We start from the raw sequence: 16,239 nt of genomic DNA, 5'->3' as shown, positions 1-16,239 counted from the left end.
CATTTCCGTAGTTATTTCAATGCCACATAAAACTACACTGAACCCCACTTAACGTTGTCCTCTGCCTGACCTGAAAGTGTGGCCTGATCGGAATTCATAAGAGGACAACTTCCTGCTCAGAGATTGAGCAGCTAAATATAGACACAGCTTGGAATATTAGCACGAAAGTGTGATTCACGGTGTTAAACCCAGTCGCAAAATAGGTGTTTATTAAATTCCCATGAATGCTGTATCAAAAATGCACCTACATATTTGTAGATGTTTCATTTTCTCTTGTTAAAAAATACAACGAAGGGTGAGTTTGAGCTGCCAGAGACCAGCTTCGGAAAGAGAGCTCTGTAGCACAGGGACGTCTGTAGCTTAGCAGATGAAAGGATTCCCCTGTTTTTATGCCTGTGGCTACTGATGCGCAATGACTGCAGTAAACATGGAAAACAGAGGGAGGTCCTGTACCGTAGAGCTCTTAATGCTTCACAGTGAAGCAGGAGTTTCTTCGTTTGCCAAGCTGGATCTGTACTTGGCACTCCGCGCACAGTCTTTTTGGCTATGCTGGTATTTTTCAAACAAATCAGAAATGCTTTATATGATGCAGTGTATTACATAATGTATAAATGCAATGTGATCTCCACATTCCTAAAAAAAAACATTTGTTTTAGATTTTCCTTTTGGATCTAAGTGAACTGAAACTAATAAGGTGTCTTCATTTGGGTTACCTTGAGTACTGTCTGAACGATGTCTGTAGTGACAAAGTTTGCTGGTGACAAGAACTAATTAGGTTTACTGTCATGTTAATTATAATAAATGTTCCATTGGATATAGAAGCTTGAAGTAAGTTCATCTAAGATTGGGGATGGGGGTGTGGGGGTGAATGTAAGCAATAAAATGATGCACACCAGTGAGCTCTGTCTAAGAAATGCTTCTTTTACATTTCCATTTTTATTGCTGTCCATTCCAGGCCATTTAATGTGCAGTGTGACATCGAGCTTAAACCAATTTGTTTTGCCTGTTTTTTTCCATCCTAAACTTTTTCCATTAACATCCCCCACATAATGAAATATTGTCCATGTAAAAATATAGGACGTAAGGTAGGTGCAATATATAAATCTAATCATTGCAAGGATCACTAAGCAGGGACTATGAAGTTATCTAATTTGTATCAACTTTATGGAGCAGAAACCAGAATTTGATCATGGTTGTAGAACCAGCATTAATCAAAAATGTGCATTTATGCTACCTTAAAGTATGGTGTTAGTATTTCACACACACACAAGAACACATGCACACACACACGCACACACACACCCACACACATAAATGATGTTTCCATTGAAATATAAGATAAATACCTGGAGGCAGAATTTGAGATCTTTTCACCTGTATTATCACAATTCAGGATTTAACTGATACCTTGCTTTTACATGTTACATATTTATATTTTTGATTCCAGGTGCCTTCTGTATGGCAATCTACATATTTAACAATTAATACTTTAGTGAGAACTTTAGCTCTTGGTCACAGATACATACGCGCATACAGATACAATTGTGTCTCTAGGCATCTCAAGAAATGACTTTTTATCAAGTCAGCTAACCACTTGTCACCTTGCCACTTTGTGGGAACTACCATTGAAATCCTTGTACGCTGGCCATGACTTGATACAGTGATGAGATATTTTGTGACAGAAGGATCACTGTCAGGGGTTGAGCTGGCGCTAACATTCATTTTGCCATTCATAAAACCCCTAAAGGTGACATGGCCAGACTGCCGCTGTCCAGTTCTCTCTATTTTTCACTGGAATAGCAGCGGTAATTACTTTTTTAGGACTGCATAGCTCATTTAACACATTTTAAACTGGGCATGTCCTCAAATTTTCAGCTCACTTTGCAGTCTCAGTCAACTGATCGGAAATTAAGGTCAGGTGTACTTTGACACAGCTCATTTAGCTGAGCAACAAACAAATGTCATGACTGTTGTCAAAGTTTAATATCAGCATGGAGTTCAACTCAACCGCAACAAGCAAACACATCAAAAGTTAGTTGCAGTTGGTCTATGGAGGATGTTTCTTGCAACAAAAACCTCTGTTGCTTGCAACTAAATTTTATTTTATTTGTATTTAGATTGCAATATATATGCAACTCCCCTGTAACTTGAGTTGCACAGTGATCTAATTTAATCTTATCAAAATGCTGATTGTGGACAAGTTACACTAGACATGCTAATATTCTTTTGATAATTCCCTTATACAGCAGTATAAAATAGAAATTTTCGTCCATTTATTTACACTGCCTAGCTAGTAAAAAGGATGCTGTGTGGACCCTGTGTGGACCCTACAGAAAGAAGTGGGAATTATTGAATACTCTCAAGGTTTGTACATATAATGCTTACTTAAAATGTTACCACAACATCAAAATACCAGGTTTCTAGTCATCAGTTTTTGAATTTAATTCAACATCAGCAATTATATTTATAAACATCTAGTTACATGTTCACAAAAAACTGTTTACTACTATTTTAAATTGCATTTTTTTAACCATCTCTGTGATTTGCATATGATTTGCATATAATTACTAGAACCTCAGATAACATTAGCTAACTATAGCTACTTGGATTTCATAATTATTTTGGTAACTTGTCTATCATTATGTACATTAATTTTGTATAGATTTGACACTTATTGAGAGATTATTTATTTATTTATTTATTTATTTTGGCCTATAAGCCAATAAGCCAATAAGCCTAGGTGTGCTTGTAAAAAAAGAAAAGAAAAATAAGCTTTATAGGAACTGTAAAGAAATGAAATATCTTTGTCATATGTTTTCAGTAATCATAATGCAGGAGAGATGGACCTCCGAAGTCAGAAAGGAAAGGCTTTAATGAGCCATAGTTTACTTTCCACTTTGCTGGAAAGACAGATATATTTATTGCGGGGTGTTGTAATATGAATGAATAAATGAGTATATAAATTCATGGAGCGGATCTGCCTCTTCCTTTATGTACAAAGTGTAATTCTGCCTGCCCGATTTGCACTTTAATGCCGTAGTTTATATGACAATGACAGAACTGCATCTAGCCTGTGGTGCTCATATGCATCTTAAGTCATGGAGGAGAAAATAGAGGAGGAACATTACACTTTAAGGGGGAAATCTGATGTTGAATTCTGAGCGTCTCAGCAAGTCGTATTTCATGTTCGATGAGTGCGTTCGCTGCAAGCTTTAGTGCCCCTCAGTTTTGCGGGCGTGGATGCCCCCTCGTAGCCTCATACAGCAGCGCTGTCGGACAGTGCCCGGGTAGTGTGCGCCAGCCTGCCAGCCTGCCTGCCCACGTGGCCCCGCTGGCACCGCACAGACGCCTCCTTCAGGTCGGAGTAGCTGCGGGCGCTCCGACAGCGCGGATCGCTCCGTGTGCTTAAAAAAGGAGAACATCCACAGAGGAGACCCCCCCACCACAAACCCCCCCCCCGCCCCATCACCGCCGCTGTCACAAACGCTTCTTGTCGTCAGGCTTTCTGCGGCTCCCCAGAGCTGGTTGCCAAGGCAACCCCAGCTCCATTAATATGCGCGGCAGAAGGAGCGGGGAATGCCTCTTGCCTCCGGAGCGCGACGGCAGCATGGTTACTACACATGAGCAGAGCGCGCTCACTCGGCGTAGTAAACGAGAGGCGCCTGACGCCTTGCCATAAAGCTACGCTGTGCTGTGAGGGTCACAAATCATATACTTGTACATTAAGTCACCAAGTGTCCCAATCTGGTCACTGTGGGAATTTGAATTCTTTCAAGATCCTGTGTAAATTTGGGAAACTCTACAATTACACTCAGGATTCAGGAGTTTTGCTTCACAAGTGAAAGACTACACAATGCGATCTCGTTGAGGGCTACATCCCTGTCTTCTTAAAGGGGGAAAAAAAGAAACCTTTGGTGAGATCAATGCGGAACAGGAGAGCTAAAGGGGAGAGATAATCTTGGACACAAGATAAAATCTCCTCTACCCCCCCACACCCCCACACCCACGCCCCCACCTTCGTTCGTCAACTCCACAGACCTTCAGCCTGCCCTCGTCCTGACGAAAGGAGAAGAAGAAGTGAACGGCTTCAGCTGCTGAGCTGAAGAAGAGAGATTAGAGTCGAACTGATCCTGGCGTCTGTGAGATGAAACTCGGGGAGGGAACACTCAACTGCATCAGGGAGCGAACGCCAACAACTGACCCTGAGTTTGACAGTCTGGAAGAAGACACTGCCCTCCCAAGATCCTTTGGCCATCCTGTGCTCAAGAATGAGTGGAACCGACTTTGCAGCTAGTTGCCGTGGATGTTTGTGCACCACAGAAAGGCCGTCTCTTGCAGCATGTCCAATGCTATGTTTCTCCTGATGCTGTGCAAGGTAAGTGCTGTCACCTACCTTCTGTCAGCAGTGACTCCTCCTGTGCAGGTCTCCCGAAGGCTCTCCAGCACGTTGTAGCTTATTGTACCAATGTGTCAAGACACATTGTAAATTAACAACTGATCCTATCTGTTTTGTACACTGCTTGTAGCTAGATTCTTTTGTTGTTGTTACCGATTTGCAGTTTGAGGTACAGCAGTTCTATCTTTGAGATGCTGATGAATACTTGAGCATCTCCAGTGTTGATAAGATGTTGATAGGACTGTAATGACATGTGGTTTAAAACTGTTTTTAGTTTTAAAAACTGATATAGATATCCATTAAGGGACAGATGAACTAACAGCAGTCAAAATCCTTATCATTCTGCAGTGCTTACATTTGATATTTTAATTTTGGTAATAGCAGTCAATTCCATTTCTGTGCATTTTCTGAGGCACTCTTTTGAATGTAAAAGATAATTAGGAACATTGCTGTTTGCATACATGCACAATATTTAGATTTTTAATTGTGTCAATCAAGTTGGCATGCTGTTTTTATTCAGTCGGATGTCACGTTTGAAAAAAACTTTATTCAGATCAAACAACTCATTTCAAATCAGCATGAAGCATGAAAGATTTTTACAGATGCAAATTGCTGCTTAATCATTAAAACGTCATTAACACTTGAGAGGCTAATAGGACATGTGAATAACATGATTACTTTGTTGATTTTAAGAAGAATATCTTACTTGTAAGATATCTTAATTGCCAACCAATAAAAAAAAGGAAACCCAATCATTATGCATCATATATTCCTCTTCAGTGAAAGTTTTTTAGAATATTTTTCCACTAGCATTATTCACACAGTTGTATATATATATATATATATATATATATATATATATATAAAAGAAGTCACTAAATTTATAATGTGGTGCATAATTTCTGTAGTTAGCTAATGATAGGCTAAGCTGTTTACTATAGAAAGTTAGGTTAAATGTGTAGACGATGTGTCTGTGTATATGTGTGTGAGAGAGAGAGATAGAAAGAGAGAGAGAGAGAGGGCGAGAGAGAGAGAGAGAGAGAGAGAGAGAGATGTGAGGGGAAGTTCTTTGTATTAATTCTATAACAATGCCAAAAGCACCTTTGCTTGTCAGAGTAAGTTAATATTGTGCAATGTTTGACACGCTTTGAATAATTCAAGTGGCATAAGGTTTCAAGCTTGACTAATTTTGAGACATTAATTTTGATTAGGCGAGCTCTAGCCAGGATCTCTATATTTGTTTTTGTTTTTTGTTTTTCAGGTAGGATGTTCCTTTCATTCTTTCTGTGCGTTCTTTTTTTAATCATGCTCCCGGCTTTGGTCTCGAAATGCAGATGTGATCTCCTTTATTCCCCAGCAGAAATAAATGCTTAGTTGAACAATAAGTGTTTGAAGGTCTCATTTTTACTTCCGGCAAAAGTAAAATGAAGTAAAGTGTGTTTAACTCTTCTTTCTGGTTAGATTTAACAAAATGAACTATATTTTGATTGGAGTCCCTACTTTATTTGGAACATATAATAAATCAACATACCGGAGATATTCCCATCCAACAGTATGGTTTAAAACAGCCCTCAATACAAATACTGTTATATTCATATTGATTAAGCCAAGCTTGAATTTTCACAGGGAATTAAAAGAGGGCTAAATTCAAACCTTCACACTTCAGCGGTATTATATTTTATTCATGGAGTAATGAATTTTTCTGTATTCATGTTCTCTGGAATGTGTCTTCTTTTGTAATGCAATAGCCTTTTTATATTTATGATGGTGCATATGGCTGTCAAAAAGTGCAAACTCAGGCTTGTTTTCTTCTTCTTCATTTATTGCTGAACTGAACAAGAGACCCACATAAGAATTACATCCCAGGCATAATAAAGTCTTTTTGATTGCACTGCATCTGCAAAAGTTGTAAAATAAGAATGAAAAAAAAAAAACAATATACATGATTTGTTAGCTCTTCCAAGTGGTACAGTATTGCTTGAAAGCCTGATGGTGAAGCATCATAAGAAAGAAATTGAAAATGCATCTAAAACCATTAGTGCTTACCAGGTTGTGAACACATGAATGGACCTTAATCCCAGATAGCTAAATTTTACATGGAGCACTGGATGTGTTAGCATTGTATGGTGCAGTGTCTTGCCATATCCGTCCATCTCTGTCACACAAAAAAGGTTTATTTTAGTGCGGATGGTTGCATCTGTCATAAATTTAACAAGAATTTTGTAAGCTTATATGTCAGCATGGGGAACTGCTGATATAAGTGACAGGAGCAGCGATTGATGCATTCTGGAAAGCAGTACTTAATATTCATATCCAAATCACCATTGCAAGTTAGATAGGTCTGAGATAGAGCATTGACTCTACTACAGATACAGCAGTGCTGACAGGACTATAACCGTGTTTTGTTAAGATTACAGTAAGTTTGATATAGTACAGTTACAGGCATCTTCTGGATGCAGAGAGCTGTAACCTCACAATATTGAATTATGATGCCCAGCCCCCTTTAGTGACACCTACAAAGAGGTCAAAGATTAAGTGCCCAGACAATATTTCATAATATGATTCAACCAGTATTAAAATTCCCAAGTCAGCAGTACCTCTCAAAGTCCATTATATTCCTCATTTTATTGTTGAAATTTTACCCCATATCTATCTCTGTGTGTCCAGCATCTAGGGAGTGGTAACCAAGCCTGTTCCTGGAGATCTACCTATCCTGTAGGTTTTAAATTCAAGCCTGATTTGGCACACCTGACTCTACTGATTAGCAACTCAACAAGATCTCTCGCTGTTGAATGAGGTGTGCTTTGTTATGGTTGGAATGAAAGCCTACCGGATGGTAGATCTCCAGGAACAGGCTTGGTTACCACTGATCTAGAGATGTCATGCTTAGCATTTGCTATTCATTCCATTTCGTTTCAGTTATAATCTGCATTTGCCACATTTTTAGATGTTAGGCTTTTACAGCATTCCAGAGGAATGAATCATACATTTATTTGTGACATTTGAATAAATACTGAAGCAAAAATATACACAAAATTCTGTTTGCTGGTGAAATTCTAAGCATATTTGATTGCGATGCTTGTATTTGCATCCATGGAAAATTGTCTATGTTTTGTTAGAGCTTTGGATGTGCTCCAGAATGTGTGTTTGTGATATAGCTTAGAGCTGGCAACATGGAAAGCCTGTTTTTCTTCAAAAATATAGCTCATCGGTGGCATCCAATCAGTCTAGTGCACTCACGGGACAGAATGCCATTCTTGTCAGAGGGAAGTCCCCTTTATACCAAAACTACGAAGTTGCTATTGAAAAACACCTGCCATTTTGAATGAAACATGCATGCAAAAGGCCATGCATGTGTGATTGGCATGTGACTGATTATATCCAAGGCTGCAAAAATGCAACGTGAGAAGGGTATATGAGTATGAGTATGAGATACACAATTTAAGAAAGACTGATGTGCATAATAAGTGTGGTGTAAAATAAACTACAAATTATCAAAAGAATACAAATAAATATCAATGGATTAAATGTCATTCATGCATCACACATTGGACCAGTCTAAATAATCTGTCCAGCCTATCAATGATAACAATCTGTGAAACACTGTGATAGAAACATGGGGAAATTATTGTCAATAAAAGCTATCCTTACTAACTAGTTCATCTTGTTACCGTGATAAAAAAAAACTCAAGCTTTTCATAATTAACAGCATGCTTATGGGAATATGATTCATTTTGTCAAGTTATGGTAAAGTAATTACAGTAACTGCTTGAAGGTATACTAACTAGATAATGTTTCAAAGAGTAGGACATTTCAAATAAATAAAAAAATTAAATTACAGACAAGAACTTTAAAAGACCTGAAGATGATTTTAGAAATTAAATCTGCATTACTCTCGGAAGACAGGCATATGTATTATCCTTATATTTTTATACCCATGAGCTTCAAGAATAGTTTTAATTACATGAACACTCTTCCTTAAATTAGAATTAGGCAGTGAGTTCAAATGCATGATCTGGACTGTAGGTAATGGTGATATAAGAACAAAATAGTACACAAAATGCTAAACATCTTGATGAAGTAGGATTCCATATGACTGAGTCTCTTTCATGAGGCAGCAATTTACAATTATGTTGTAAAGACACACGGCACCAAAAAATGTCATTTTACTAGTACTGTACATACAGCTACAGATACAGTGGTGGTTTCCAACACTGATTATACTGCACAATAAAATAATTGCATGCCTCAACTGATTTCAACATTTGAAAATTTGCCATTATTTGGAGTCCAGTGAGGCCAGGCCAAGACCCTGGCCAGCAAAGTGGTGAGAAAATAGCCTGTAATTCAGAATAGCTCTGATGTTCTGTAAGCATCAGTTGCACTGGTGGAGCATTTGCCAATGAGCCTTAATCTGGATGTGGCAGGTATTAATTACAACAAACAACTGAATTCAGTTGGATTTACTGTAAGCTTCTGAAGCCAAACAGTTTATTAAAAGATGCTCAGATGTTTGCTTTCCGGCAACAGAAGTACTGATATAGTGTATATGCTACCATGAAGAAGGATTCATCAATTAATATATTGTGTGCTAATCAGAGCCCATGTCTTTGTGTTTTCCATTGAGATACAGTAGGTCATATACAAATAGTGTATGTACTTAGTTTGACTGAAAAGATGTATAGCCTTGGTGTAGGAAGAAATTGCATTTTTCCACCAGAGATAAAAATCCACAATCCTCTGTCATCTACATTCACATTTTTACTGCGACTTCAAGCTGTTATGATTTAGATTTTTGTTTTATTTTTTGCTTTATACCAATATACTTCAGTAATACATTCACACACAAAACCCTTATCTACTTAAAAACTCATCACTTTGACTGGATACGGAACACATTCTGTCAGATGACTGTCAGACGATTCCCTTGGTTATGGACCTCGAGATGGTCTGAGTGGCCTTAACAGGGTATGGAAATGATCTCATTCTTGAACCATCCCTGCAATGACCAAAGTGTCAATCATGATGGGCTCCAAGGTGTTCCTGGAGAAAGCCCTTTCCCTGCAGCAGGGGGAAGTTCATGCGTCAGCCCAATAACCTGGCGTAGTCAGCTTGATTTGTGTCACTTTAGTCGTCCAGTATGAGAACATATGTATATTTTAGTATATGTCTGTAAACTAGCAAGTAACAAAAGTGTTATCTATTTATCCTTCATATTTGTCCCCTGTAGGGGACATGAGTTTCTAGTCTGAAGTCTGATTCTCAAGAATCATATATTCAACTATGCTGAAACCTAACTGCATGGGGCATTCAATAAAAATAAAATAAATGATGGTTGTGAAAATATTTTTGTTTTTTCTGCAACACGTTTTTGTCCTCCAACTTTCTTCTGCTCGATTTCAGGAGTATATATATACACACTTTAGGACCAACATTTATATGTTTTAACAAATGCATACTAGTACCATGAACTGTGCAAACCGTGACATTAATGCTTTGAAAAAAAAAAACAATGTGAGGAAGTATCAATTTAAAAAGGCTTCAGCTATATCACTGAAGCAACAACTAAATGTAACTGTATTTCATTACATTTTATTCCTGTCATGAAAACACATTTTAGAAGTCCACTATATTTTATTCAGTGAATGATGGAAATTAATATATTTTTGATGAAAAATCACTTCAGAGGTCTTAAATAAAACATTGCACCATAAAAGCCTGCAAGACGACCAGTGCAGCATTGAAGGAAGTGTCTGTGTAGAGATTACCCCATGTTACCAGTTTGAACCTCATACACTCTTTTTAAGAATGGTTCCATTTGACACAGACACCATATTTGGGATTTCCAATCTTTATACAGTTTCAGACTGTTCCTTTTAAAAGGTCATCACATCATGTCGCTGATTATAATTAACAATGCCTTGTTCGATATTTTGATTTGTATCGTTTGAGATGGAAAAGACACATTTCTGAAACATAGCGCAGTCCATGTGTGTTATCAGCATTAAAACATAACCTATGAAGTACCTGTTTGCCCAGGCATTTTTGTCGTAGAACATCTTCTCAGAGCGTTAGGATTGACAGGAAACATGACAGCATGTTATACATGACATAATTTATCTATTCTGGACACCAGTGTTGTAAATTTGTACGTACACATGGAAAAATACCAGATCACAGCTTAAAATGACTTTTATAAACAAAATGCAGGGACTGTCGAGCGGTTATCATGTAAAGGCATTGTTCCAGCATGCACTTGAGGTTCTAAAATCTAAGGCTGAATCAGTCTGGTGTTCCCAGTTTCTTCTGATGCTACAATGTCTTGGTTATAAAGTCCAAAAATTGACAAACTGCCTCTCGATGATGTGATTGTGTAAGCTTGGAGCCCTGTCTAATATTAGCGATGTAGATGGGCTTAGCAAACATTATGAAATGATTATTCATAAATTCAAAAAGTATTTTTCAGACTGGTTAAACTTTGTGCCAGCTGTAACTGTGCTTCTGCCAGAAAATGTAGTTGTTTCTTTGCTGTTGTTCCCCTGGGTCTTCAAACAGTTACTTCAAGCCCCTTTCCATTAAAAAGAACATGTTGAACTAATCACAAGTATATATTGGTCTGAAAGTATAAAGTAGGGTAAGAAAAACAAATCATTATTGCAATTATGTTGCGGATTATGTTCCAGGATATAGGAGACGTTTCATAGACAGTTTTTAAAGTTACCTTGATAGTGAGAGTTAAAAGTTTGTTTATATCATAGTTCCACTTTCTAATACAACTAACACTACACTGTCCCTTAATGACATGGATAGCTATCCTAACATGGGTGTGTGTGTGTGTGTGTGTGTGCGTGCTTGTGTGTATGTGTGTGTGTGTGCGTGTGTGTGTGCATGTTTGTGTGCGTGCGTGTGGATATGTGTGTCATGTAAGGACCAAAAGTACCAGGACACTCATAATGACAGCTTGAAATAAGTATTCGGATTCAACTGTAATTTCTCAAATAATAAGACAAGTTCTGCTAAGAGTATAAATAATTAAATGAACAGGCACAAAATGTGGTCACAAAAAATGAACTGTACAATTGAAACACTTTGTTATTGTCATTTTTTATTTCATGCATTTATGCAAAATATACAGACATTCTAATCTTGAGACAGTGATGTTTGAATTTTTCACAAGTTTAATTTAATTATTCTGACAGCCTTGCACTGCATGCATTGGGCCTCATTTATCAAATGTCATGTAGGATTTTCTAGTGTGCATGCACTGTCCATGAAATACATGTATAAAAGCAACCCACCCCAAAAAGCCATTTATTTTTTATTTATTTATTTATTTATTTAGTGTTCTTGAGTCTAAAATCTTTTTTCTGAAACACAAATTCCAGCTAAGACCAGTTGGAATTCTAAGCTGGTTTAACATGGTCTAAGCCATGTTTTTGACACTTCTAGCTGGTCATAGCTGATCTGTGGCTACTCAAAGCTGGTCTATAGGTGGACAAAGCGGGTCAAAGCCAGTTAAGATGGTAGAATAAGCTATTGGTCAAACTAGTAGACTAGCTGACTATATAGGCTGGTCAGCTGGTGAACAGCTGATTGACCAGCCAGAAGTGTTGAAAATACATCTTAAACCAGTTTGACCAGCTTTGGCTGGTTCAAGCTGGATTTTTCAGCGGGACACTTATTGATCAATTATTTTTATCTACACAAACACTGACAGGGATCATGATTGATTTTTTGCCTGTCTTTTCAAGTATTGCACTTTTAAATAAATAATACTTCATTTGAAATTTCATCAATATAATTTGAAACATTATCAATACTGTATTGTGATATGCTTTGGGGGGACTTGGACTTAATATGAATAATAGAACATTTGTTTTAGAAACTACTTCAGAAGCAGCACCAAAACAAAAAAACAAAAAATAAAAAAACATCTAAGTCTGGTGTTGCATTTCTGTATTACTGCATGAAGTCTTCAACATAGTTTTAATCCATTCAACCCCCTTAATTATTGTTATGTCATGCATCACATGGTATGTGTGTCTTTCACTCACAGGTCAGCTTGAGAAGAAAACTACAGATTTTTTCTACGAAAATGGTAAACACTTCCATCAATGATGAAGAAAGGGGAATTCAAGATAAGGAAAGCAAGGAAGAGTCCATACTGGCTATGCTGGGGATCATTGGAACCATCCTCAACCTGGTTGTCATCATTTTTGTGTACATCTACACAACATTGTGACCAGAGAGATCTCTGAAATGATTGGCAAACCTTACATGTTGGAGGACTGGGTGCTGAGCAGCAAAGCTATTGACTTGCTTGTTGATCAAAGGGGGCTCAAAGAGGATCATACCAAGAGACCATTGTCTGTGGGACCCTTGAAACTGGGGCACTGGTGTGATCAAAAGTTATCATATGAACACTGTTTCCAGTTCTTCTGTATATATGCATGAGATAATGACTCCCACAAATGCAGCTTGGAGTAACTGTTCATGTTCCAATTTAGCCAAGACCCACATCACAGAACAGCATCCGAAATGCAGTTTTCATTAAGACTGTGTAAATCACGCATTGAGATTAGGAGACAACAAAAACAAGAGGCTGTAGCACAATATTGTGAGCTGAGCGAGCATTCTTATATAAACGGGGAAAACAATAGATTTTTACACAGTACACCTTGAAGCTTAAGACTGAAAGATATTTCAGACATGCTGTGAGCTACTATGTGTTTCTCATTTATAATGATAAATACTCAGAATCTATTATAAGATATTTTGTTTATACCAACATGACTTTGATATTTGTAATGTGTATATAGGATAAAATGGTTGGGGTAATATTTTATTCACCCTTGAATTATGTTTTTACTGTCTAGAGACATAGCAAAAGCTGTTTGGAATTATTTGATGCAACTTATTCTTACATGTGTTGCCAGAAATATGCTACTTGGTTATTTGGGTTTAATTAATAATTCATAGACTCAGTCGAGCCCTAGGGCTAAAATTAAAATAGTGGACATCAGCAAGAAATATAAGGTAGTTTTTTCTTGAACCAGGGTCAACACCCCTTCCCTTTACAAAGAGTTCTTCAGGATCCTAAGTGGCAACTGATTCCCAATCTCTCTCAGCGTTACGACTGAAGGCTCTCTCTCAGATGGTAACTTTCCCATGAAGCATCAATTTATTTTTGTTCCAAAGATCGGCGGCCAGACCTAGCATACCAATACCTTTCCAACTGTGTCTTCTCAGGCGATTTTACCCTGGTGCCATCCGGCATACAAGCTTCAGCCATTTAATAAGAAGGCCATGTGATGGTATGGTATGGATGTTGGATAGTGTAGTTTGCACACTTCTACATAAGTAACAGTGACATTGTATGTGTAAATAAGGGTACATGGTGCGTACTTGGTCTTTAGTGCATTTAATGTGTTTCTAGGTATACAACAACATAAGATAAAGCGATACTTTCATTTAAACGTTCTGCTTAAACTTTAGTGGATTCATTGAATATACTCATGTCTACAGCTGAGTTATTATATCAAGACTGTTTTGTATGACCACCCCATATTTACTCTTTATTACATTGTACAGTTATCTCTTTTCACAAAGACATATACACTACCTGGAAATAATCATCATACTGCCTTATACATGAAACTATTTTTTTTGTGTGTGGATCCAGGAAGACAGTAACAGCTTGTTAAATGTCAGACAGCAATGATTATAACATGTCAATGTATTGTATTTTAAATGGTTTCAGCTTATGTTAAGGTATAGGACTATAACTTGCACAGGTGATGCACTAATGATATCCTTTAAGTCGATTAGTTAGCCGATATTTACAATGTTGCAGTCCATTGCAGTTCATTCCATTTCTGTAAGGGGTAAAGGTGGTAGTAGAATCATAAAGCACAAATAAAGAGGGCACAGTTACTTATAAATATATGAATTAAAAAAAAAAAATTCTGTGCCCAGAAAAGTGCCTGTGACAAAGTTTCAAGATGCCCACAAACACTCCACGCAGCACTTAGCTCCAAGGAAAAGATAGCCTGTCATAACTTCAGTGGACAGTGCTGAGAATGTATTTCTGAAAAATAACTGTCCGTTTTATCATCTTATCTTCAATTTCCAACAATTAAATAATTCATTGCCATTTAACCTGCAGGTGCTTATTATTTTCATTTAAAGATAGGGGAAAACATATTTAGTAATGGAGTGAAAACTTCAAGAGCCACGGAGCAGTGCCTAAAGTCTTCAATGATATATTTAACACTGGAAAGACAAATACACAAACTGATGTTCATCTTTAAAGATTGGGAAACCATCACAGGAGTTCTGTGTTTGTCATAACCTGCACCTGTTGTAACTAATTTTGGATTTCCCAGGAAATCCACTCTTTCTCTGCAATCTTCATTGTATATTCTCTACATATATTTGCCATTTATTTATTTGTTAAAATCCTATATGAACAACAGTTTGAAGAGAGAAAAGTGGGACTCGTAAATGTAATAAAGCTTCTTAAAAGGAAGTATGGTGATATGATTTTGAAGTCCTGTTATCTACTATGTAAAGCTTTTTCAGCCTGATGTTTTCTTAAAAAAAAAATAAAGTAAAACTTCGCAATAAAATCAAGTGAAGCAGATTTCAAATCTGTAACCATCTCTACCCCACCCCTATTTTTTAAATCCAGGAAGACTACAAAGGGCCTCCTCCAATGTACATTCTGCCAGTTGGCACTTTGTATTCTGCTCTCTGCCAGCTAAGCCATGCAGCCATTGCGATCGAGGGCTACACTTCACGTGCAGTGGGCGCAGGCAGACTGGCTCTTGAATGGCCTGAGACACACTCTCTCAGGTGGATCTCACCAGGCAAGGTTCCCAAGGCCCCATGGGAGTTCCAGCTGCAGTCAACTCTTACAAAGTAGGGAATCGATTCTGGACCGTGGGGCACATCAGTGATTATTTGTTTGGCTGGCTGGGTGTGGGGTGGGGGTTCAGGGGGGGCTGGGGGTGAGGTTGGTGTGTCCCTCAAACTTTGCTACATATTCATCCTATGGCCAAATTTTGTTTCTGTTTTTTACATTACATTACCGCCATTTAGCGGACACTTTTATCCAGAGTTTAAGCAGCTTGCATTTATATATATAGTATCTATTCGTACAGCTGGATATTAACTGAAGCATCCCGAATTCAATTAAAATGGTCATCACGATGACTCAAAAGCTTACAGGCAAGAGGCAAGTATATTCACATGAAAGTACTCACTTCCTCCCGAGACATCTCATAAATGACTGAATCATAAACAAAGTCACAAAATATATTTTATAAGTTTACACTTGTCAGATTGCATTGTTGTCTTTAAGCATGAGATGGATAACCCACACATGCAGGACTGAAGCTTTCAACATATTCTTGCATTTCAGGAAAAAAATGAAGAGAGATCCAGAATGTGCGCACGGGAAGAAGGGAATAAGCCTCCTATTTTCAAGCATTTCATACAGTAAGACAGATTTCTCTGTCAAACCTCAAATCAATCTGAAGGACAGAAAATAAAAGAACCACAAAGTGTAGAGGACAAAGAAATGGTTCCATATAACCTTAACCAAATGTATTTATTTACCCCCTTTCCTTTTTGCCTATATCATTTAGGTCATGTATGTGTCAAAATAATTTTTCATTCCATTAAGAGTTTCCTATGCTTTAAATCAGGCTGGAATAATCCTTTTTAAAAATAAATAAATTAAAAACGCAACTAACTGCATATTTTATAAATATATATTGGATTAGGCAATGAACCAAGTAAACAATATTGTTTGATGATCCACAGCTGCTTAAATTCACAAT

At 37.4% G+C, this 16,239-nt stretch overlaps 2 protein-coding genes across 2 annotated transcripts in view; both read left to right on the top strand.

The window, feature by feature from the left end:
• The window catches only part of LOC135247936 (B2 bradykinin receptor-like), a 119,832-nt gene that overhangs the window by 22,632 nt on the left and 80,961 nt on the right, over positions 1-16,239 (top strand). The gene's annotated exons all lie outside the window — the stretch shown is intronic.
• On the top strand, positions 3,602-14,938 carry LOC135247932 (protein TUNAR-like). Its single transcript, XM_064321925.1, has 2 exons — positions 3,602-4,375; positions 12,453-14,938. The coding sequence occupies exons 1-2, from the start codon at positions 4,304-4,306 to the stop codon at positions 12,636-12,638; spliced, it is 258 nt and encodes an 85-aa protein (XP_064177995.1). The 5' UTR covers positions 3,602-4,303; the 3' UTR covers positions 12,639-14,938.

Source organism: Anguilla rostrata, chromosome 1 (genome assembly GCF_018555375.3).
Source record: "Anguilla rostrata isolate EN2019 chromosome 1, ASM1855537v3, whole genome shotgun sequence".
NCBI lineage: Eukaryota > Metazoa > Chordata > Actinopteri > Anguilliformes > Anguillidae > Anguilla > Anguilla rostrata.
The sequence above is the reverse complement of the archived record's forward strand: the minus strand, read 5'-3'. Positions and strand labels throughout refer to the sequence as shown.